Source organism: Girardinichthys multiradiatus, chromosome 24 (genome assembly GCF_021462225.1).
Source record: "Girardinichthys multiradiatus isolate DD_20200921_A chromosome 24, DD_fGirMul_XY1, whole genome shotgun sequence".
Lineage (NCBI taxonomy): Eukaryota > Metazoa > Chordata > Actinopteri > Cyprinodontiformes > Goodeidae > Girardinichthys > Girardinichthys multiradiatus.
In genome coordinates, this window is record NC_061816.1 from 3,177,573 (window position 1) to 3,202,489 (window position 24,917).

Genomic DNA, 24,917 nt, shown 5'->3' on the forward strand with positions numbered 1-24,917 from the left:
AGGTGGACTCATCAGAGAACAATACATGTTTCACATTGTCCACAGACCAAGATTTGCGCTCCTTGCACCATTGAAACCAACGTTTGGCATTGGCATGAGTGACCCAAGGTTTCGCTATAGCAGGCCGGCAGTGTATATTGACCCTGTGGAGCTCCCGACGGACAGTTCTGGTGAAAACAGGAGAGTTGAGGTGCACATTTAATTCTGCCGTGATTTGGGCAGCCGTGGTTTTATGTTTTTTGGATACAATCCGGGTTAGCACCTGAACATCCCTTTCAGACAGCTTCCTCTTGCGTCCACAGTTAATCCTGTTGGATGTGGTTGGTCCTTCTTGGTGGTATGCTGACATTACCCTGGATACCGTGGCTCTTGATACATCACAAAGACTTGCTGTCTTGGTCACAGGTGCGCTAGCAAGACATGCACCAACAAATTGTCCTCTTTTGAACTCTGGTATGTCACCCATAATGTTGTGTGCATTTCAATATTTTGAGCAAAACTGTGCTCTTACCCTGCTAATTGAACCTTCACACTCTGCTCTTACTGGTGCAATGTGCAATCAATGAAGACTGACTACCAGGCTGGTCCAATTTAGCCATGGAACCTCCTACACTAAAAGGACAGGTGTTTCAGTTTCATTGTCCAACCCCTGTACCTGGTGAATAGCCACTCCCGGGCAAACTAAATAAGCGAGCTGCTGCTGCTTTTCAGCACAAGCAATTGGGACTTCCACGAATCTGCCACTATTGGCTAGCTAAACTGATAACAGACGAGGAAAGACATTGTTTCCTGGGACCTACGCAATATGGTGTAAAGAGGGTCTTAAATTATGCTTAAATCTTTTCCACAATCATAACCAGCAAATGGTTTATCTTTTATTTAATCAAAAAGTGTCTCTCCAGTTTGGATTCTTGTGTGCATGTTTAAAGATGACTTGAAGGCAAAGAAGTTGCCACAAGCATCTGAACCAAATGTTTTTTCTCTCCTGTGTGGATTTGTCATGTGTTTGTATAAATATAATTTTGAAGCAAAACTTTTTCCACATGCATCACAAGCAAAGGTTAGTCTCCTGTGTGGCGCTCATGTGTATATCTAACTTTAACTTCCAGGAGAATCTTTTTCCACATGTTTCACAGCTAAAGGCTTTGTCTCCTGTGTGAACTCTCATGTGCGTGTTTAATTGTGACTTGGAGACAAATCTTTTTCCACATCTCCTGTGTGAATTTTTATCTGTTTGTTTAAATCTGACTTGTAGGCAAATCTTTTTCCACAAGCATCACAACCAAAGGGTTTGTCTCCTGTGTGGATACTCATGTGCGTGTTTAAATGTGACTTGTAGGCAAATCTTTTTCCACAAGCATCACAACCAAAGGGTTTGTCTCCTGTGTGAATTCTCATGTGTGTGTTTAAATGTGACTTGTAGGCAAATCTTTTTCCACATGCATCACAACCAAAGGGTTTGTCTCCTGTGTGGATTCTCATGTGTGTGTTTAATCGTGACTTGAAGACAAATCTTTTTCCACATGCATCACAACCAAAAGGTTTATCTCCTGTGTGAATTCTCATGTGTGTGTTTAAATCTGACTTGGAGACAAATCTTTTTCCACATGCATCACAACCAAAGGGTTTATCTCCTGTGTGAATTCTCATGTGTGTGTTTAAGTGTGACTTGGAGACAAATCTTTTTCCACATGCATCACAACTAAAGGTTTTATCTCCTGTGTGGATTCTCATGTGTTTGTTTAAATCTGACTTATAGGCATATCTTTTTCCACATGCATCACAACCAAAAGGTTTATCTCCTGTGTGAATTCTCATGTGTGTGTTTAATTTTGACTTTGAGACAAATCTTTTTCCACATGTATCACAACCAAAAGGTTTATCTCCTGTGTGAATTCTCATGTGTGTGTTTAATTGTGACTTGGAGACAAATCTTTTTCCACATGTATCACAACCAAAAGGTTTATCTCCTGTGTGAATTCTCACGTGTTTGTTTAAATCTGAGTTGTAGGCAAATCTTTTTCCACATACATCACAACCAAAAGGTTTATCTCCTGTGTGAATTCTCATGTGTGTGTTTAATTTTGACTTGGAGACAAATCGTTTTCCACATGCATCACAATTAAAAGGTTTATCTCCTGTGTGAATTCTCATGTGTGTTTTTAATTGTGACTTGGAGACAAATCTTTTTCCACATGCAAGACAACTAAAAGGTTTATCTCCTGTGTGAATTCTCATGTGTTTATCTAAAGTTGACTTCTGCACAAAGCTTTTTCCACATACATCACAAACAAAGGGTTTGTCTCCTGTGTGAATTCTCATGTGTGTGTTTAATTTTGACTTGGAGACAAATCTTTTTCCACATTCATCACAACTAAAAGGTTTATCTCCTGTGTGAATTTTCATGTGTGTGTTTAATTGTGACTTGGAAACAAAGCTTTTCCCACATACATCACAAACAAAGGGTTTGTCTCCTGTGTGGGTTCTCATGTGTGTGTTTAATTGTGACTTGACTGCAAATCTTTTTCTACATTCATCACAACTAAAAGGTTTATCTCCTGTGTGAATTTTCATGTGTGCGTTTAATTGTGACTTGGAAAAAAAGCTTTTCCCACATACATCACAACCAAATGGTTTATCTTCTGTGTGAATTCTCACGTGTATGTTTAAATCTGACCTGTAGGCAAATCCTTTTCCACATGCATCACAAATAAAGGGTTTCTCCCCAGTATGGACTATTGTGTGTTGTTTTAAATCAAATTTACTGGTAAAACCTTTGGTTAGTGAATCTATAATTTTCTTTTCTCTGAAACACGTCTCATTACCAGAACAATCTGAAGACGTTAATCTTGGATGACAAGTCATGTGACTCTGAAGAGAGCGTCTGTTAGCAAATTTTCCTCCACACTTAGAGCAGCTCAAAGATTTGTTGACAGTGTTTCTGTCTGATCCTGGAGTCCTGCTCTCCTTCCAATCATCCTCACTGTCTTCAGTTTCAGAGTCTGATAAGCATTTAAGCTCAGAATCATGATGCTTCACAACATCATCCCCTTCATCATCTTCACTGTCTTTAGTCAGTGAATAGTTGGAAGAGCCTCCATGAGTATTTAGATGTGGGTTCCTGCTGGATTCTGCTGTCCCACAGTCCTCTACTTTAATTTCTGTTTTTATCTGGTCAGTTGAGATGCTGCTTGGAAGATCTTTGTCTCTCTGGTGTTGATGAAACTGAGAGAACAGAGGTTTCTCTTCATCCTCTTCACTCTTCATATGAACAACAGTTACTGGAAACCTGGTATCATCAGTCTCCTTCTTCACATTCAGTTGTTCTCCATCCGGGCTGGTCCAGATTCTTTCACTTTCCTCCTTTATGTGGAGGAGCTCCAGCTCCTGCTGGTCCATATCAGGACTCTGTTCTTCAGGAGCCTCTTCTTTAACATCTGCAGACATCATTGAAACACATTATAAGCATAATGAACAACTTTACCTTGGCAATGTTACAAAGATGCTAAAGATTAGAACTAGATAAACAATCTGATATACACTCACCGGCCACTGTATTAGGTACACCTGTCCAGCTGCTTGTTAACACAAATTTCTAATCAGCCAATCACATGGCAGCAACACAATGCATTTAGGCATGTAGACATGGTCAATATGATCTGCTGCAGTTCAAACCAAGCATCAGAATGGGGAAGAAAGGTGATTTAGGTGACTTTGAACGCAGCATGGTTGTTGGTGCCAGACAGACTGGTCTGAGTATTTTACAAACTACTGATCTGCTGGGATTTTTACGCACAACCACCTGTAGGGTTGGTCCGAAAAAGAGAAAATATCCAGTGAGCGGCAGTTCTGAGGGCACAAATGCCTTGTTGATGCCAGAGGTCAGAGGAGAATGACAATACTCATGTAGGCTGTGGTGTAGACACGATGCTCCTTTGGTACTAAGGGGCCCAAAGTGTGCCAAGAAAATATCCCTCACACCGTTGTGTTGTGCGTTCTGAGATGATCTTCTGCATGCCTTGGTTGTAACGAGTGGTTATTTGAGTTATTGTTGCCTTTCTATCAGCTCGAACCAGTCTGGCCATTCTCCTTTGACCTCTGGCATCAACAAGGCATTTGCACCCACAGAACTGCCGCTCACTGGATATTTTCTTTTTTTCAAACCATTCTCTGTAAACCCTAGAGATGGTAGAGCGTGAAAATCCCAGTAGATCAGCAGTTTCTGAAATACTCAGACCAGCCCCTTTGGCACTAACAACCATGCCACGTTCAAAGTCACTTAAATCACCTTTCTTCTCCATTCTGATGCTCGGTTTGAACTTCAGCAGATCGTCTTGACAATGTCTACATGCCTAAATGCACAGAATTGCTGCCAGGTGATTGACTGATTGGCTATGGTCCAAGAAGGTATTTTAGACAAAGTTTTGCTTTGTCCTAGAGGCAGGTCCTGTCTACATTTCTTCAGACATTTTCTAGTTATTATTATGTATTTCTATAACTATTTTATGTTAATTCTTCAGAGTATGCTACTACTTTGTAATGCAATTTAAAACAATCACAGCTGCAACAAAGCAGAAGTAAGGATCAAGAATAAAGAATCTTTATTGTCATTATGTCACCATAATGAAACTCTTGTTGAGGCTCGGCTCCAAAGCCATACATGAATTGCACAGACAATTGAAAAAATGCTTACAAAAATTAAGGACACATTTTACAAGATATAAAAACACTTGGAACACATTTTTTTACTTTGTCATTAAGAGGCGGGGTACACCCTGGACAGGTCGCCAGTCCATCGCAAGACAACAAACAACCATGCACACACCTATTCACAATTCAGAGTCCAATTAACCTAACAGTCATGTTCTTGGACTGTAGGAGGAAGCCAGAGTACCCGAGAGGACCCACGCATGCACGGGGAGAACATGTAAACTCCATGCAGAAAGAACCCCGACCGGGAGTCCAGCTCAGGACCTTCTTGCTGCAAGGCAACAGTGCTATTAACTGAGTCACCGTGCAGCCTACACAGTTCAAACAAAATTAATTTTAAAATTAAATGAAATACTATAAGAAACACAAGAGAGTGAGTGAGGTTTAATTATTCAAATTCTTTGCCAGTGTGGTGGAACAAAAATTATTCAACAAAGTAAGAGATCGCTGATCATCACTTCCTCAGCTTTATTAATTTAGCCTTGCAAGGGAGAAGCGGTCTCCAGCATCAGCCATGTGCCTAGGAGCCGTGCTGTAACTATTCTGATCAGACAAAGGAAAAGCTTCACTTTATCACGGCTTTTCAAGGTCAAAACCCTCTCGGATCCTAGGTCCCCTTAGGAGAGGCTGAGGTGGGAACTGTTGTAATTCTTCACTCAGACATGTTGGCTACTCTGCATCAAGTTCCTCCTTTAATCTTGTGTGTCATAGACCCAGAATCATTGGCATAACTAAAACTAGGCCACAGAGTTCGATTCTAGCTTCCTTCTGCCATATGTCGATGTGCCCCTGGGCAAGGCATTTAACCTCAAGTTGCTTACTGATCTGCATGTTGGTGTATGAATGTTTGAGTACACATTGGATGAATGTGGCTCTAGTGTCAAGCGCTTTGAGTGATCTGTATGACTGGGAAGGTGCTATATAGGTTTAGTCCATTTGCCCTGAACCCTGACATAAATAATACAGCATGGAGGACCAACACTACGGATTCCAGGCTTTCAGCTGTTAAGAGCAGACCGCAACAGTGACTTATTGGGAAAAAAGCGATCTGATTTTATAAAAACAAAAGTTGGTGCAGAGATATCAAAGTGTGAAGAAGACAGGTAGTCCTGACCTGGAGTCATTTATCATAAACTGTAAACCATTTTATTCACCAAAGGAGTTCTCCTTCTGGTTGGTGTTTATATTCCACCTCAAGGCTCCATCAATGAGGCAGAAAGTCATCTAGCTGTGCAGATAACAGATGTGGAGAAAAAACATCCTGACTGTCTCATCATTGTTCTTGGGGATTTTAACAGAGCAAACCTCTTCAATGAACATCCCAAATACAGACAGCACATTAAGTGTCCCACCAGAGAAAAACATTCTGGACAACTGCTTGTTACGGCCCAAAAAGAAGGTCACAACATATTTAACATATTTAAGGACATGGAGACAAAATACGGATTCAAACATTCTGTTTATTGATTACTTTGTTTCTTCTTTTATTTTCCTGAAATCACATGAAGACTGAAACTTTTAACTGCTGTTTCCTAAAAAAAAAGGGACAAACTTAGAACCCACACCTCCCCATGTCCACAAACAAACCCAAAAGTACAAACAGATAGATGGACCTGATGAGCCGGCCAAACAGAATCAACAGGTGCGGCAGCGGGCCAAACCTATACAGGGCCATCGAAGCCACTACCAACACCAATCTAAAAAAAAAGAAATCCTAAAAGAAAAGAAAAACGAAAACAGGACAACCGGTCCCGTCAGGCCAAAATCAGAACAAAAGGCTAAAGCTACCAACAAAGAGCTACCGCATGGCAAGATGCTGCTGCGGCCAGCAGTACCGCCAACCAGCTGGGAGCCCCAGCAGCAGAAGAGAGAACGCAAACGAACAAGAGAAAGGGACAGACAGAGCGCTCAAAGTCCAAAGTATTTATATTTATTTGGCCTATTTATAGACTGGCGAAGACAAATGCCAAACTTAGGAAGCACGCAAAAAAATTACTTAACCAACACTAAAAAATACTAAGCCTTAAGCCAAAAATACAAAAGAACAAATCTAAACAATAACAACTATAATAATAATAATGTGCCTAGATCACATAACACTGCTACACAATTATAAAGGATGCATATCACGCAGTCACCAGGGCTGCTTTGGGACTTTCTGACCACCTTCTGGTCCATCTCATCCCAACCTACAAACAGAAATTAAAAACTTCCAAACCTGTGGTTAGGACTGTTAAGAAGTGGACTGATGAGTCAAAGTAGATGTTACAGGCCTGCTTTGACTGCACAGATTGGACTGTTTTTGAAACTTCAGCCACTGACTTAAACCAACTCACTGATGTGGTGACATCATACATCAACTTCTGCGAGGACATGTGTGTGCAGACCAAGACCTTCTGCACTTACAATAACAGCAAACCTTAGTTCCCTTCAGATCTGACAAAACTGCACACAGAGAAGGAAGCAGCTCACAGCAGTGGAGACCAAGCCCTATGGACGTCATGACGCATTGCACTCTGGGATTGCTGCAATCATTTTGTTGGTAAAAACACCGGCGTCGCTAACAGAAGCTACCTGTGAAAGCAATGGATCGTAAGTAGAGCAAGTCACGGATTCTGTACCGAAACAAACTAAACAGCATTTCGAGACAGCGACACCTCCAAAAGAAATCTGGTCAGTTAACAGACTCGACCCATACAAACACACTGAGTGGACCAGCAACTTAAATGAGATTCCAGAAGTAAAGTTACCAAATGTGTTTGGTTGACTTGTATGTGGAGTGAGTGCAATTCCGAAATTACATGTCCCTGGAAGCTCAACTGCAGTTTACCAATGGAAGGGTGTAGAACTCTTCAGATTTACTGAGTAAGTCACCTCAACACTGTTGTTCTCACTAAGGTACATGCAGATAACGTACACAAAAACATGTCTCCCTAACAACGTTTCTTAGCCCACTACACGTTTGGTGCCAGTGCAATGCTAAACAGTGTTGTTTCTGTTGATCCATGTCAGGAATCTGAACAGTTACCTCCATGGAGGCTGTTGGGACCTACAGCCATGGATTTCAACATTAAACTCTGGTACGGACTCTTCTGGAACTTTCAAAATAAATTGCATTTAACTGACTTCCAGCAATTGAGGAAAGGGGGGTAGCAGCAGACTTCCCATGATGCCACTGTCTGAATAAGAGCACCCCCTCTCCAACAAGCCGACCTCTTTCCACACGGCCTTCGAGAGGGACCGTTCAGGAGAGGCCCAGCGCGCTAATGTCTTTGCTGGCAAAAAGACAAACTCTTCAAACTGGATCCAAGAGTGTCATAAGATCACGGGATCATATGCACAAGTTAAGTATGAGTGGAGAATTGTTTGTGTACCGGTAATTTCATTCATAAAGAGGGGAAATTAAGGTATAAGCATTTCTTACTTTTTCTCCGAGGCCTGCCAAAACTGTGTCGCAGTTAAATCCCCAGTAGAGAAGCTGTTTCTACAAGCCGAGTCTGAAGGAAGGACAACGGCCCACACCGCCGTGTTTACGGTAATGCACAGCTGGTTGACGGACAGAACGGGCCGCCCAGCTACAGCTCCGGAGCTAACCCTTTTGTTCACAGAGCGAACGCACCTTCAACCCCTGAGGTTAGTTGAAAGCTAACCGCTTGTTGACTGTGGACGTTTCTTCAAGCTTCGCCCCTTGGACAAAGTTTCCTCACCATGGTTCATGAGGTTAGGTGTTCTGGGCAGAGACAGATTTAGAATGAAATGATCAAAACGTTTTTCATTTTATGAAGTTTTGTTTGTGTTGAACTCAGCTATCTTGGTGCTAGCAGGCTATCTGCAGCACACGTGTTCAGGTTGTGTTCTTTGTGTTTTTAAAGTTAAGACAAACTTTACTTGAAGGGTAATTTTAAACAAAAGACTGATCATAACGCGCCGTCCGCGCTTATGCATTTTAACTCTTTTATTAACGGTATTTTAAAGGTATGTGTTGATTCTGGTGCTAAGCTATTAGCTTCTTTTGTTAGCTCAAATGCTAACTGGTAAGAACACGTGCTTGCTACTAAAGAGTATTTAACAGAAAGGTTGCTAGTTTTCAAGCTAGTGAATAATGTGTCCCTAAACATCATTTACTAGATTTGATAACTAAGTAAACACCATTAAGCCCCATTTCTCCAGAAAGATTTGGCTCTTTTCCAAAATACTCTTAATAATATTTCTTCAAATATTATTTCAATAAATAAAGGCAGCTAATTAGACATCGTTGAGAATTAGCCATCCAGGAGGTTGGTTTTATTCAGCAAATCGTTCTTTAAAACATTATTTTATTAAAATAATATTTTATCTGATCTTGCATTGTGAATGGTTGTCTAAACGTTTGCTGATTATTGCCTAAGTTAGTTCCAAGACTAACTTAACTTCATTTCCAGATTCTTCAAGATAATCCTTGGTTCTCAAACCATTACCATGCAATGTTGCATCACTCTTTTGGTCATAATTTCCAATCATCTTTAATCAACTTGTTTATATTGTATATAGCCCATTAATCTTCCCTACTCTTTACTTCTGCTTGGTAGTTTAGTTGGATTGTTTTAGCATAGTAAAGAGTTTGTTGATTGAAATATGTTTGACTTTGAGTTGACTTATTTTTGTTAATAAATTCTTGTATTTTAAGAAATTGTGTGAATTCATTCAATATATGTGCAGAGTTTATGCTGTTCAATAATGTCAGAGCTCGTCTCACACCTTTCTATTTTGTCTTAATACCATCGCCTTACTGGGCTGGTATTCACAGGACAACCCCTTAACAGACCGAAATATTATTTGATAAAATATTAAAATTAAATATTAAATAATATTCTCAGATTCATAATCACAACAAGGCAGTAGTGGCAGAGTTTTCCTCCTTGGTAGCTGTTTAGACATATGAAGTTTAGCAGCTTATTTGCAGCTTTTTAGCTAAGAAAAATTATTTAAATATTACTACATGAAACTTACCTGAGTGGAAACGCAGAGAACACACCAACATGTGTCGTGTAATGTTGGTGAAGGTGATGTTAGGTCGCCTAATAGCTGCCACCCAGCTCTGACTGCTGAGCTCCGTAGTTTTTCTTCCACTTTGGAAAACCGAAAAAAAACTATATCCATTTGGAGTCCCCTTTCCTTTACGGCCATGAAAAAGACTGGCAGTTACAGACGCAACAAAACATTCCCATTTTAACAAAACAGTGCCGATCCAACTAAATGCCCGCCAGTACTTGTGTCTTCCACCGCTATATCCATAATGCATAGCGCAGCTGACGTCACATTCCCAAGCCCTATAAGCAGGCCAGGAACAAACTGACCAAGAAGATCGAGGTAGCAAAGACAAGCTACGATGGAAAATTAGAGAAAAAGCTTCTCACATGGAAGCACCACTGCTGTCTGGACTGGCTTGAAAAGCCTGACCGCCTACAGGAGCCCCTCCTCCATACCTGGACAAAATTCTCACCTTGTTAATCAGCTGAATAGTTTTTACTGCAGGTTTGAAAAGCAGCAGTTCACACCTATCACGCGCCTTTCAGACAAATGCCCCTACCTCCAGACCCCCTGCCTGCAGTAACAACCTCAGAGAAAGATGCAAAGATTATCTTTAGGAGCCACACAATAAGAATGGAATTTCCCCAACATGTCTGAGAGTCTGCGCTGATCAATTAGCACCGGTCTTCACTGAGATCTTCAACAAGTCACTGGAGCTGTGTGAGGTTCCCTCCTGCGTCAAACGCTCCATCACTCCAGTACCCAAGAATCCCACCATACAGGACAGTCACCCTGACATCTGTGGTCATGAAATCCTTTGAGCTGCTGGTGCTGAAGCACCTGAAGGAGCCCTGCCTGACCCCTCGCAGTTTGCCTACCAGGCAAACAGGTCGGCAGGTGATGCAGTCAACATGGGACTATATTTAATCCCTGAACACCTCGACCACCCAGGGATGTAAGCCAGGATCCTGTTTGTGGACTTCAGCTCGGCGTTCAATCTACATCTCAATCTACACAAATGACTGCACCTCAGCAGACCTGTCTGTGAAACTCCTGAAGTTTGCAGATGACACCACCATTATTGGCCTGATCCAGGATGATGACGAGTCTGCATACAGAAAGGAGGTAGACTCGCTGGCACACTGGTGTGGTCAGAACCACACGGCTGTAGAGATGTTAGTGGACTTTTGGAGATCATCCCCCTACACACCCCTCCTCACCATCCTCAACAACACTGTATCCACTGTGGACCACTTCCGATTCCTAGGAACCACAGTTTCTCAAAACCTGAGATGGTCCTCACACATAGACAGCTTTCGGAATAAGGCCCAGCAGAGACTGTCTTCCTGAAGCAACTCAAGAAGTACAACCTTTCCCAGAAGCTGCTGGTCATCTACTACACTACCACAATTCAGTCTGTCCTGTCTTCCTCCATCTCAGTGTGGTTTGGCTCATCCACAAAACAGAACAGGTCCAGACTGCAACTAACAATCAGGTCTGAAGAGAGAATCATCAGGGCTGACCTTCCCTCCATCCAGGACTTATACAGGTCAAGGGTCAAGAAAAAGATGCTAAAATTTCTGCAGATTCAACTCACCCTGCAAACAAACTGTTTAGACATTTACCATTGGGTAGCGCTACAGAGCACTGCCTGCTGAAACCAGCCACCACAGACAGTTGCTTTCTCCAGGCTGTTGCTCTGATGAACACTTGAAAGACAGAGTCACAGAAAAAACAAATTTCACCCATACTTGGACTGTTTTACCGAAGTCAAACTCCTTGTTAGTTGCATGCACAAACAAAGTCCCAAACTATCATCAAGCTTTGGATCCACCGGCTAATAGACCCTGTTCCCCTTTGCTTTAAGCCTGGGACAAGGATCAAAAAACAGATTCTGAGCAGCACTTTGGTAACAATATCACAAACTAATCCTAATATCTACTGGGAGCCAGTGTGAAGAATATAAAACCGGTGCAATTTGACTTCATTAACATGTTTTTCTGCAGACACCAAAACAGGACCATCGACACCGAACCATAACTCCTCCCACTGCAGCAGAGGTTTCCTTTAGCTGCTGAATGTAGGAGAGGGGTCTTCCCCGTGGATGTAAAGTTATTATCAGCAACAATAAAACTAGAACCAATAATCCTGACACACCTGCAATTTGTGACTTTTATAGACTTAATACAAACTCCACGTAGAGGTGAAACTTTAACAGATTCTAAGGACGTTTGTCAAGGTGGAGTTCAGTGTTTTGTTGCTTCAAGGCAAAGAAAAGGCGAGACAGCTCCTGGTTGGATTAAAACCCATGTTTGAAGCATAAATGTTCACTTTAAAACTGTATTAAAATCTTAACTGAGAAAAAGCTTGTTCATGCTCGAAAACCCTCCAATGTTGCAGAATTACAACAATACTGCAAACATGAGTGGACCAAAATTCCTCCACAGGGCTGTAAAAGACTCATTGCATGTTATCACAAACGCTTTATTGCAGTTGTTGCTGTTGAGGGTTAGTCCAACCAGTTATTAGGTTTAGGAGGTGATCACTTTTTCACACCACTATCTACCTGGTGTATACAGTGCCCTGCGAAAGTATTCGGCCCCCTTGAACTTTTCAACCTTTTGCCACATTTCAGGCTTCAAACATGAAGATATAAAATTTTTATTTTTGTGAAGAATCAACAACAAGTGGGACACAATCTTGAAGTGGAATGAAATTTAATGGATGTGGCAAACTTTTTTAACAAAAAAAAAAAACTGAAAAGTGAGGCGTGCAATATTATTCAGCCCCTTTACCATCAGTGCAGCAAACTCACTTCAGAAGTTCAGTGAGGATCTCTGAATGATCCAATGTTGTCCCAAATGACTGATGATGATAAATAGAATCCACCTGTGTGTAATCCAGTCTCCGTATAAATGCGCCTGCTCTGTGATAGTCTCAGGGTTCTGTTCAAAGCGCAGAGAGCATCATGAAGACCAAATAACACACCAGGCAGGTCCGAGATACTGTTGTGGAGAAGTTTAAAGCCGGATTTGGATACAAAAGATTTCCCAAGCTTTAAACATCCCAAGGAGCACTGTGCAAGCAATCATATTGAAATGGAAGGAGTATCAGACCACTACAAATCTACCAAGACCCGGCCGTCCCTCTAAACTTTCATCTTGAACAAGGAGAAGACTGATCAGCGATGCAGCCAAGAGGACCATGATCACTCTGGATGAACTGCAGAGATCTACAGCTGAGGTGGGAGAGTCTGTCCATAGGACAACAGTCAGTCGTACACTGCACAAATCTGGCCTTTATGGAAGAGTGGCAAGAAGAAAGCCATTTCTCAAAGATATCCATAAAAAGTCTTGTTTAAAGTTTGCCACAAGACACCTGGGAGACACACCAAACATGTGGAAGAAGGTGCTCTGGTCAGATGTAACCAAAATCGAACTGTTTGGCCACAATGCAAAACTATATGTTTGGTGTAAAAGCAACACAGCTCATCACCCTGAAAACACCATCCCCACTGTCAAACATGGTGGTGGCAGCATCATGGTATGGGCCTGCTTTTCGTCAGCAGGGACAGGGAAGATGGTCAAAATTGATGGGAAGATGGATGGGGCCAATACAGGACCATTCTGGAAGAAAACCTGTTGGAGTCTGCAAGAGACCTGAGACTGGGACGGAGATTTATCTTCCAACAAGACAATGATCCAAACATAAAGCCAAATCTACAATGGAATGGTTCACAGATAAACGTATCCAGGTGTTGGAATGGCCAAGTCAAAGTCCAGATCTGAATCCAATCGAGAATCTGTGGAAAGAGCTGAAGACTGATGTTCATTACATTCCAAAAACACCCCGACGGCACCATTGATAAAGGTAGAGTGATATACCTTCTTTGTAAGAAGGAGTTTGCTTACCACTGAAGCAGCTCAAGTTTAGCCTACCACATCAACGCAAAGCACCCAGTCGCGAGTGCCGCCGCCACAGTTAATGTTAGCAGCGAAGACATTAGCAATTTAGCAAGCCACAGCAAAGCTCTTCGCCAAGCTAAACTCGAAGAGAACATCCCACGTATGAGCAAGTCTACAACCGACAGGCTGACAAATGTTCTTGCCAAGTGGATAGCGTTGAACTGCAGGCCGATAAATATAGTGGAAGATGAGGGGTTAACAGAGGTGTTGCAAACTGCGTCCAATGACCCATCATACAAACCACCGTCCAGGTCAACACTGACGACCAAAATCGGATGTACGATGATGTACAATGGCGAAAAGAAAAACAAACTTGAGATTTTGGTGAAGGACTCGCTCAACTATGTTGCTATAACCGGAGATCATTGGACCTGAGCTGGCAATGGTGAGTGGAACCTCAACTCATTTGCACTGACCGTCATGAAAACAGAAACCAGGCACTTTGCTGATAAATGTGCCGAACAGTTCCTCAAGGTGGTACATGACTGGGGAATTGAAAACAAGATATCCACCATTGGTACAGACAATGCAGCAAACATTCTGGCTGCTATGAGAACCCTTCCATACGAGCACATTGCCTGCAATGCTCACATTCTCCAGAGGACCATCACGGTCTGCCTCGATAGTAGTGGGTTTGCCGGTGTACTGGCAAAGTGCCGCAAGATTGTTGGCCATTTTAAACAAAGCCCTGCGAGTACCACAGAACTTAACCAGCAACACGTAGCACTTGGAAAAAAGAGCAAGCAACTTGTACAAGATGTACCGACCACATGGAATTCAACACTAGCAATGGTCTCACACCTCCTACGCAACCGAGAGGCTGTCCAGGCTACATTGGACCAACAGAACCACAGATTGGTCATGCGAAACGAAGCTGAGTGGGGGAAACTGTAGAGGCTGGAGGTCCTGCTTGAACCATGCAGGTAAGCCCAAATAAACATGTCCATTTCAATCAAAAACTATTGTCACATGTTAGGTAGTTACATTTTAGAACAATGAAATTGGAAATCAGTGACACTAAGTTTAAATATCCAGCTAAGTTTATTTTTGCAAATTTATCCACCTCTGCGGGTATTTGACTGAGCTGCTAGGTGGTGAGGCCTACGTCTCTTGCTCTGTAGTGCCGCCTGCTTTTCGCCTTCTGGACCGTGCTATGGACATCACTGATGATGATCCAGCCTATGTGGTAAAGTTCAAGAACGCGTTCCAGAGGGACCTGGCAGCACAGCGAGCTGATGCCGATGAGACATGGTTCAAGTTGGAGCGCTGGATCCACGTTTTAAGGATTTGAAATGTCTTCCAAGAAAAAAGAGGGAACAGGTAAAGACTATAAGGATAAGCTGGATGAAAGAGTCCAATTTATCAAAAAATTTTTTATTTATATAGCACTTTTCACACATACGAAATGCAACACAATGTGCTTCATAAACTAAAACAAAACAAAAAAAAAACATCTACTGCACTTCGTGTTAATGATAATCATTCACTCATCCATCTATTAATTCATTCATTCATTTAGGTGTGGACCAGTCTGGAGAACATGCTCCAAGCAGCAGAGCCCAGAAGAGAAGCTACTCTCCAGCCCTCCACAGAGTATGATGAACCAGCTCAGAAGAAGAGGAGGAGCATTCTCCTGCTGGGGTCTGACTCTGACTCAGAAGAAGATGAAATGATGTCTGGAGAGCTGCAACGCTACAGAGCAGAGCCCAGCATCACTATTGATGACTGTCCCCTGCAGTGGTGGTATGCTCACTCAGGAGTCTATGAAAAGCTGTCAGCCATAGCACGCAAGTACCTGGCCTCCCCGGCAACCTCCATACCTTGTGAAAGACTGTTTAACCTTGCAGGCCACGTAGTACAAAAGAAAAGGGCAGCCTTGCTCTCAGAAAATGTGACCAAGTTGGTTTGTCTCAGCGACTGGCTGAAGAAGAAGAAATAAGAGGCATGAGGTCAGCAAAGCTGCTATGTCCTCTGCCTACTAGAAGTGATTGTTTCAGCACTTTATTTTTGTTATGATGAACAATTATTTTTGGTGTGCTTGCTTACAGCATTGCGATTGATAGGTCTGTTTTATTTATTTTGTTATCTGAAGCAGAGGAAAAGCAACAAGTTCAGCGTTCAATAATTTTATTGTTCATAAAAGTATTCTTGCCATTTTATATGTTAACTTACAGCATTTTATACACACCTGGTGTTTTAATTTTTAAATTATTTCGAAATTTAAAAAAAAGAGCTCGGCAATATTTCTGCCCTAGTGACAGAAACTACAGGTTGAAAGCAGCACTTGGGACTAGTCTCAAATACATCTGAATGTAAATGGCTAGAACTGCATCTGTTCAAAACAATAAATTACTTTATAAAACCATTTTTTTGTTATATATGAATCTTTGGATCTACCACAATAATGTAACAAATTTTAATTGAAATACCTCAACCAAGTTAAGGGCTTTTCTCAACAATTTTTAGGTGAGATTAAAAAGGAGATTAATTAGATCAATTAATTACAGATCATAGTTAATTAATCTCTCGATTTTTTAAATCTTTTGACAGCAATGGTTTTCCACATACATTACAAGCAAATTATTAGTTTTCTGCCTGGATTCTCATGTGTATTTTTAATTGTGACTTCCAGGCAAATATTTTTCTGCATGCATCACAGCCAAAGGGTTTGTCTCATGTGTGTCTAACTTTAACTTACAGCGGCCTGTCTTGTGTGCCTTTAAAGGCTTTTGTGAGCTTCTGAAGGCAGGCTCAGAATCTTCACTTTAGGAAGTTAAAACCCTCCTTTTGTTTTTTTTTTTGTTTTTTTGTCAAAAACCTGAAACTGAGGAAGTTTAGATAGCTTTTATTCAAAAAACCAACTACACCCAGCTTGATGTCGCTTCCCCTTTCCCCTGGGTCACAACATTTAATGGGGGCTCGTCGTGGATCTTAATGTAATCCTGGTGACTGAACGAAAAAAAATAAAAAAAATATACACACGGCCACAGCCGTAACAACGCAGCTCCTCTCTTAGGATGAACGAGACAAGTTACTCCATTACCAGACCTGGTGTAACTAAATCATTTCAAGGCAGGAGGAAGCATAAAGCTTTGATTATAAAAAACAACTAAAGGTTTTACTAAATCCCCTTTATTACATTAATAACACAAACATAGCTTGGTGCCACTACCAGCCACTAGGGGGCAGTATTCTTCCCAAACCAAAAAAGGAGAAGTAGTTAATTGTGGAGGTTTTATGATGTAGTTTGTCTTGTTGATTGAGGTGGGTGCAGATGAAAGTTAAAATCTGGTAATTCAGCAGATAAGCTGACTGACGATCAGGCCCCCAAGCACTAACTGCTATTTTAATATATATATAACATATAAGTAGCAATAAACATCTTCCTCAAATATGAAAACTGAAACACCGTAATACACCATGGATGGACGCATCTGATTTCTACCGTCAGCGATCGTCGGCTCACTTCACCGCAGTTAGATGATCCTCTGTCGTTTCAAACTCTAATATTTCTGAGCTGGGCTCCAGAAGCTCCTGCTGATGTTTCACTATCCTAACAACGAGTTCTAATTCAGAGGAATAATCCACCAGCAGACTGAAAACGGCTCCTAAACTTTAACTACCATCCACACAGTTGGCATGAAGAAGGAAACATCCAAACCTAATCTGGGCTGGAAAACATCATCCATCATCTGGTGTCTCTTCCTCTGCTGCGTCCTGCCGCTGTTTGAGCTCCTGCTTCCCTCCAGTTTCTTTGACCAGATGTTCCTCAAGCTGCTGGACTTCTTTCCAGAGTTCATCAACTCTTACAGCTTTCAACACTCCCGCTTCTGGGCTGCTGACGAACAGAGAACAAAGGATGAAGAACCCGGAAGAGATCCACGTGTTTGGGAAGAGGGGGCGGGGCCAGCGGAACCGGAAATCATGACTAAATGTATTATTGTTTTCCATACCTCAAGGAGAATAAAGTAGTGTCTGTACTTCCACTTAGAAAACGCAATCTTCCCTCCAGACCCGCCATTGTTGCAGCTTACATCTGCTAGTTTACCTGAGCAGGGCTGCTGGGGGCGTTTCTGTGTAAACTGAACTCTGCCTCTGATTGACTTACCTTGAAAGCCTCTTCTACCTTCTTCTTCTTTTATATACATCTGAAGGAGGCATTACCGCCACCAACTGGTAAGGAGTGTGGACCACATGACATCTATACATACTTATACATACCCCTACATACACTAAATCCTACAACTTACACTGCTTTAAAAAATAAAATATAGTCGGATATCCTCTGTTTCCTGAATCTTTTTGCAATAAGTCAACAATGTCTAATTTCATTTTCATATTACTAAGATTCCTAACCAACTTATTCCTTTGGACCTGATGTTTCATACAATGCAAAATAATATGTTCTATTTTCTCATCTTCCCTGCAATCACATTTCCCTGTCTAATGTTTCCCTATTATAAACAAGGTTCTGTTCAATCCAGTATGTCTATTTCTAAGACGTGATATAAATGTTTCTTTCTGTTCTTCTCATTTCTCCAATTTTCCTTTGTATTTTATAAAACCAGTGTCCTTTCCTTTTTTCTTCCCATAACCTCTGCCACCTCTCTTCCATTTTTTGTTTTATTATACCCTTCACTTTCTTTAAATTCTCAATCCATCTAAACATACGACCATTTATTCCCATTCTTCTAATTTTTATTATTAACTCTTCCCTCCACATCATATCATATGCTCTTTCAATATCAAAAAAATACCGCCACAACACTCATATTCACTTGAGCCTTTCTAATTTCATTCTCTAAACATAATATTGGATCCATTGAGTTTCTCCCTCTCCTGAACCCACTCTGATACATTGATATAAGACCTTTATTTTCCATATAATATAACAATCTTTCATTTATCATTGTCTCTGTTACTTTGCATATGTTGGATGTTAAAGCTATAGGTCGGTAATTTTCTGGTTTTGTCTCATCTTTCCCTGGTTTTCCAATTGGTATAATCACTGCTTCTTTCCAACTTTTGGGCAATTCTCCATCCTCCCATACTTGATTATACAATTCTAATAAAATATTTTTATTTGTTTAACTTAAATTACTTATCATCACATAACAAACCTGATCTTTTCCTGGAGCTGATAATTTATATTTTCATCCGAACTATTTTCTTGTAGGCCTCGTTTACTACTTTGTGTCCCTCTCCAAGTATCTTCTTTTTTACTTACTTTACTTACTCATCATCTCCCTCATCCTCAACCTGAGAAGCCATAGAAGTCCAGTCACAAACCAGTTTTATACCAACCGCCCCGACGCGAGATCTGCTATTCACGCTCCATCCAACTCGAGCTCCAGCCAACGGATCCCTCCAACCACCACCGGAAATGTCGACCTTCCGCCTACTCTACCTTAGCCAATCATCATCACTTATGCGATTGTGTTGTCCGTCGCTCCTCTCTTCACCAAAGAAAACCAGCTTAGCTCCTGTGGCTGTGAGCCATGACAGATGACAAGAGTTTCAATGAGCAGCTTTAGTTTATAACGCGCCACATTTGTCGGCAACGGTGTTGTAACGATGAAGAAAGTAATTAGTTTGATTACTCGTTACTGAAAAAAGTAACACTGTTTATTTTAACGCCGTTATTCCCATCACTTGTCTTAATGGTGTCTTAAAAGGTTTATTTCAGTCCTGTAGTTCTCTGGTTTTCCTTTGTATTATTTGCACCTTTATTAAATATTAATTTGGGATTGAATTTAAAAACAATATTCATTAAAGTTCTCTGATAAATCTGATCATTTTTCAAAGGAATTAATAAACTTGTTCCAGCCTCAATTCAAATATAGATTACTTAAGAAAATAAGAAATGATCATAGATAAATGTTCATCTGCGATGGATTGGCGACCTGTCCAGAGTGTACCCCGCCTCTCGCCCGTAGACTGCTGGAGATAAGCAGCAGCTCCCAGTGACCCACTATGGAAGAAGCGGTATAGAAGATGAATGAATGAATGGATGAATAAATGAATGAACATTTGTCATTTGAGTCCCATCTAACCTCAGATTTAATATTCATTATTCATTATGTTTTTGAACAATATATTTACATTACTGGTCAAAAGATTTAGAACGCCTTTTTTACTTAATGGGTCTCTTCATTTTAATGACCATTTACATTGTAGATTCTCGCCAGAGACAACAAACCTGTGAATGAACACATATGAAATTATGTAGTAAACAATAAGTGTGAAATAACTCTAAACATTTTTATATTTTTACTAAATAGCCACCCTTTACTTTAATTACCGCTTGGATCTCTTAGCATTCTCTCCCTGAGCTTCATGAGGTGGTCACCTGAAATAGTTTTCCAAAGAGTCTTGAAGGGACTTCCCAGACGTTCATTGAGAGACATCCAAAGGTTAATATTTCAGTCATCACAGCAAAGGGCGGCTACATTAAGGATTCTAAAATATAACATATACATTTATTTTACAATTTTTGGTTTGCTACATAATTGTATTTGTGGTCATTCACTGTTTTGATGCCTTCATTGAGGACCTATGCAAAATTTAAATATAACATAAAGAAAACCATTAAATGAAAAGCATTCTAAAACCTTTGACCAGTAGTGTATATATATATATATATATATATATATATATATATATATATATATATATATATATATATACTTGACTGAAACTCAGTGAAGTCACTGTTTGTTGTCTAGATTCTTAATTTTGTTGATGGTTTCAGTGTGTTTGGATGATTTTATGCTGCAGTTCATTTAAACTTCATTGTGTTGTACATTGTGATGCATTCATGGGCAGTCAGTTGATTCTGATAAGTGCAGCTCATTGTAAACAATGTGATTTTATTTTGAAAAGCTAAGACCTACCTGCCCCACCTTCGTCACATGAAGACCACCTGGTCTTCTGTTTAACATTTTCAAATATTCACTGAACTGGAAGTTTGTATTGTTTCATAATTGAACTTCATCCTTAGAAGCTGCTTCCTGATGTTTGGAGAACATGTTCATTTCTGACTTCACACTGAACCCTTTAATCACTGCTGCTTGAAGATAAGTCTACAGGATTCTGGGATTACTGATGAACTGGGGTCAAACTCGATGAAACATCTTTCTGTACGTCATTAGACAGACTGTCAGGTGTCGCCTCCAACATTAAAGTCTACGTCCGGCTGCTAGCGTTTTTTTAATGGTTCATTGAATTCAGTTCATCTGTGTTCATCATTGTTAAAGATGATGGAGACTCACTTTGTTAAACTTCTCCCACCAGCAGAGGTCGCAGGTCACACACCTGAAAATGTAATGATGAGCTGGAAGCTTTGAACACTGATGATCCTCTGCTGCATCATCCAGCAGCTGAAAGGGTTTAAATGTTTGCTTCATCATCATATACATGTTGAGCTGCAGTTCCATGACAACATCTGCGTTTCCTCCGGAGATGAAAGAGGAAGGTGTGTGAGCTGTTGTGAACTGAGCAGTGTGGATCAGTGTGAGGACAAATTCCCTGCCTCTAAAATCACTTTGAGTGGAGAACATGAGGACCCGAGGTCAGATCACCATCTCCAACTGTCCAGGATTCTCCTCCAAGTCAGAGCTCAGCTCTCACACCACCACACCGTCTTTATTCACAGGAAACAACCAGAACCAGAACCTGAGCCGAACGTTCTGTCCTTTGAGAGCGATGATTCAAAGGAAATTGATACAAATTTAAACCATCAGCAGAGAGGTGAGTTGTACCTGCCCCCTGCAGTCTGCTTCTGCTCCTTTCTTTTCCTAGTCTACTCATTTTGCTGCTCTTCCTGTTTTCTTGCTCTGTGCCACTTTCTGCACTACTGCTATTCCGCTATTGCCCCTTTGTGGCTCTGCTGTCTCGAGCATTTAACAGTCAACTTTTCATTTTAACAATAACCAACCTTTATAAAAGAAAATGGTGTTTGTCTTCAAGTTGGGAGTTCAGGAGACAATGAGTTATTTTGCTAGGGAGAGAACTCATTGTAGCCAATAATCTTTAACATAGACAGAAAAGTTTGTTAGCATTTTACCTCGGTAGCTATTTTAATTTCAACCAATACTCTATTAAACCCAAAATGCTTAATAAACAAGATTCAGCTATGTTGTTTAATTACTAGGATAAGTTCAAATATAAGTAATTAATTCAGAATTTGTCTATGGCCAGATTAAATGGAATTTATATTCCCTCTTCCCTGTTTCTTCTCAGGTTGAGAGATATTTCATTTAGTTATTTTGTGTATTGGAAAGTAGTACAAAATTAAACTGATACAAATTTTTAGCACATCTTGCAATTTATCTGTACAGAGGTTGGTTTGAAATGGGTGGGTGCTTTAGTCAGGCTGCGTGCCTTCTTGGTCCGAAGCCTTGTTAACGTGGGTGGAGACCACTTTTTTGCTCGGCCTTTATTTTGCGGACCCCAGCATTCTTCTGTGTCATCCGATGTCTGAGCAGGCCTAGTGCCAGTGTCCTGCTGTGGACGGTGGATGTGGCTTCTCCATGTTAACAGGCTGTAATTGATTGATCAGTCAGAAACTTGCAAAATACCAAGCAGCTTCCTTCATGGCACTTTCTTGCAAATGACAAACATGTGATTTTCAATCCCTTCAGCCATAACCAGACAAATTCATTCTTTAATGGCTGCTTTATTGCTTCTGTAAGATGATTTATTTTGTTTTCTAACCATAAAAGTATTTTCCTATTGTACATTTTTATCAAACCACTGTCAGTAACACTACAAAAAACGCATAAAATCTTCATAGTATGTAACAATAATTTTGTTGCATTACTTGTATTCTATAAAAATTGGCAGTTCTCCCGATAGCAAAATTATAACACCACCACTATAATTTTGGGATTTTAAGGAAATTTAGCATTTCGTTGTCCGATGAGCTAACCCCTCCCTCCTACTTCCCTATGTCTAAAGGGATTGCTCAAACCAGCTCTCCATCCAACGGGTCCGGACTTCCCCAAACCTGAAAGGTCTTATTAGGCTCATCCATGCACCTGATGGAGATGTTTCTTCTGGTAACAACGAGTGGTTTCTTGAAGGGAATACGACTTAATCTTCAGTTTTCTTCCTTTAAGTGGCAGGCACTGATGCTCCAGGCTTCGATGGTTAAACAGGATCTTTGTTGTTATATGTCTCCAAAGACAGTAGTTTCCAGAGGCTGAAGAGTTTAAGGAAACCCGGAGACATAAATGAGGTTGATTCAGGACTTTCTGAATGAATGAAGCCTGAAACTTAGAGCAATCAGCTGTTCACCGATCAAGTTCACTTCTGTTGTCTGGATAAAAAGGGTTTAGATGAAATCAGATTCTTCATTTTGAGGCACAGTCCTTTCTGGGCTCATGGGATGATCCTCTTTTTTAATGCAGTCGATCAGTTGGGCTGTGTCTCTGTTCCTTTTCCATCTAAGCTTCTTTTCTCTGTCCGATCTTGTTCGCTAGTCTTCTGCGAGGAAACAACCCCGTTTCTGCTCTCAGCATTGTTTTTATAGCTTGATGCTTTCACCGGTCAGGCCCTTATTAGGCTTCTTACTTACTGCGCAACCTATTCAGCTCAGCCTCTCAGTTATTGCTCAATACTTTACTCATGGTCACTGTGACCTACTGATTCTGTTTCTCAGCCTTGGAGATGCCAATAATAGCCACGCTGGTCTGTAGTCGCATCCTCCCTTCCTCCCATTAGCCTTGAAAAGGTTCGAGGTCAGCATGCAGCTGGCTCTCGTCACTCCTAGTCATCCTCCAGTTTTTTCCCTAATCTGCTCAGTTTTAAACTTTACACAGTATTACACATTCCATTCTTCAGGTTTCAGCATTTACTTTAAAACATAGTTACAAAACCATAACTTCATTCTTTTATTCATGCTTTACAAATGATTAATGTTATATTTCTTTCATATATAGCTGATTGAGAATGTCAAACACCATAGAATGATTTTTAAAGCACCTGTTTCTCACTAACAGTACACAGCTGATAGTCCTATCAGCTGTGTACTGTATCCGACTGTTAGAATTTGAAAAAGGCAGCTAAGTAAAGAAAAACGAGTGGCCATCATTACTTTAAGAAATGAAGGTTAGTCAGTCCGAACAATTGGGAAAACTTTGAAAGTGTCCCCAAGTGCAGTCGCAAAAACCATCAAGCGCTACAAAGAAACTGGCTCACATGAGGACCGCCCCAGGAAAGGAAGACTAAGAGTCACCTCTGCTGCGGACGATAAGTTCATCCGAGTCACCAGCCTCAGAAATCACAGGTTAACAGCAGCTCAGATTAGAGAAAAGGTCAATGCCACACAGAGTTCTAGCAGCAGACATCTCTAGAACAACTGTTAAGAGGAGACTGTGTGAATCAGGCCTTCATGGTAAAATACAGGTCCTTCTCAAAAAATTTGCATATTGTGATCAAGTTCATTATTTTCTATAATGTCATGATGAAAATTTAATATTCATATATTTTAGATTCATTGCACACTAACTGAAATATTTCAGGTCTTTTATTGTCTTAATACGGATGATTTTGGCATACAGCTCATGAAAACCCAAAATTCCTATCTCACAAAATTAGCATATTTCATCCGACCAATAAAAGAAAAGTGTTTTTAATACAAAAAACGTCAACCTTCAAATAATCATGTACAGTTATGCCCTCAATACTTGGTCTGGAATCCTTTGGCAGAAATGACTGCTTCAATGCGGCGTGGCATGGAGGCAATCAGCCTGTGGCACTGCTGAGGTCTTATGGAGGCCCAGGATGCTTCGATAGCGGCCTTTAGCTCATCCAGAGTGTTGGGTCTTGAGTCTCTCAACGTTCTCTTCACAATATCCCACAGATTCTCTATGGGGTTCAGGTCAGGAGAGTTGGCAGGCCAATTGAGCACAGTGATACCATGGTCAGTACACCATTTACCAGTGGTTTTGGCACTGTGAGCAGGTGCCAGGTCGTGCTGAAAAATGAAATCTTCATCTCCATAAAGCTTTTCAGCAGATGGAAGCATGAAGTGCTCCAAAATCTCCTGATAGCTAGCTGCATTGACCCTGCCCTTGATAAAACACAGTGGACCAACACCAGCAGCTGACACGGCACCCCAGACCATCACTGACTGTGGGTACTTGACACTGGACTTCTGGCATTTTGGCATTTCCTTCTCCCCAGTCTTCCTCCAGACTCTGGCACCTTGATTTCCGAATGACATGCAGA

At 40.9% G+C, this 24,917-nt stretch overlaps 2 protein-coding genes across 3 annotated transcripts in view; one reads left to right on the top strand and one right to left on the bottom strand.

Annotated features, from left to right (window-relative positions):
- Positions 1-24,917, top strand: part of LOC124861420 (zinc finger protein 260-like) — a 680,754-nt gene that overhangs the window by 460,783 nt on the left and 195,054 nt on the right. The window lies entirely within an intron of this gene.
- LOC124861429 (zinc finger protein 260-like) lies at positions 1,060-17,773 on the bottom strand. Its single transcript, XM_047355209.1, has 3 exons — positions 17,639-17,773; positions 17,347-17,520; positions 1,060-3,437 (listed from the first exon to the last, which is right to left on the bottom strand). The coding sequence occupies exons 2-3, from the start codon at positions 17,483-17,485 to the stop codon at positions 1,177-1,179; spliced, it is 2,400 nt and encodes a 799-aa protein (XP_047211165.1). The 5' UTR covers positions 17,486-17,520; positions 17,639-17,773; the 3' UTR covers positions 1,060-1,176.

Excerpts from the sequence above, each read along its gene's own strand:
- LOC124861429 (XM_047355209.1), bottom strand. The coding sequence starts at position 17,485 with ATGAACTCTGGAAAGAAGTCCAGCAGCTTGAGGAACATCTGGTCAAAG. Across the intron at positions 3,438-17,346 it reads TGTTTTCCAGCCCAGATTAG|ATGTTAAAGAAGAGGCTCCT; the intron begins GTTTGGATGTTT and ends TGATGTCTGCAG.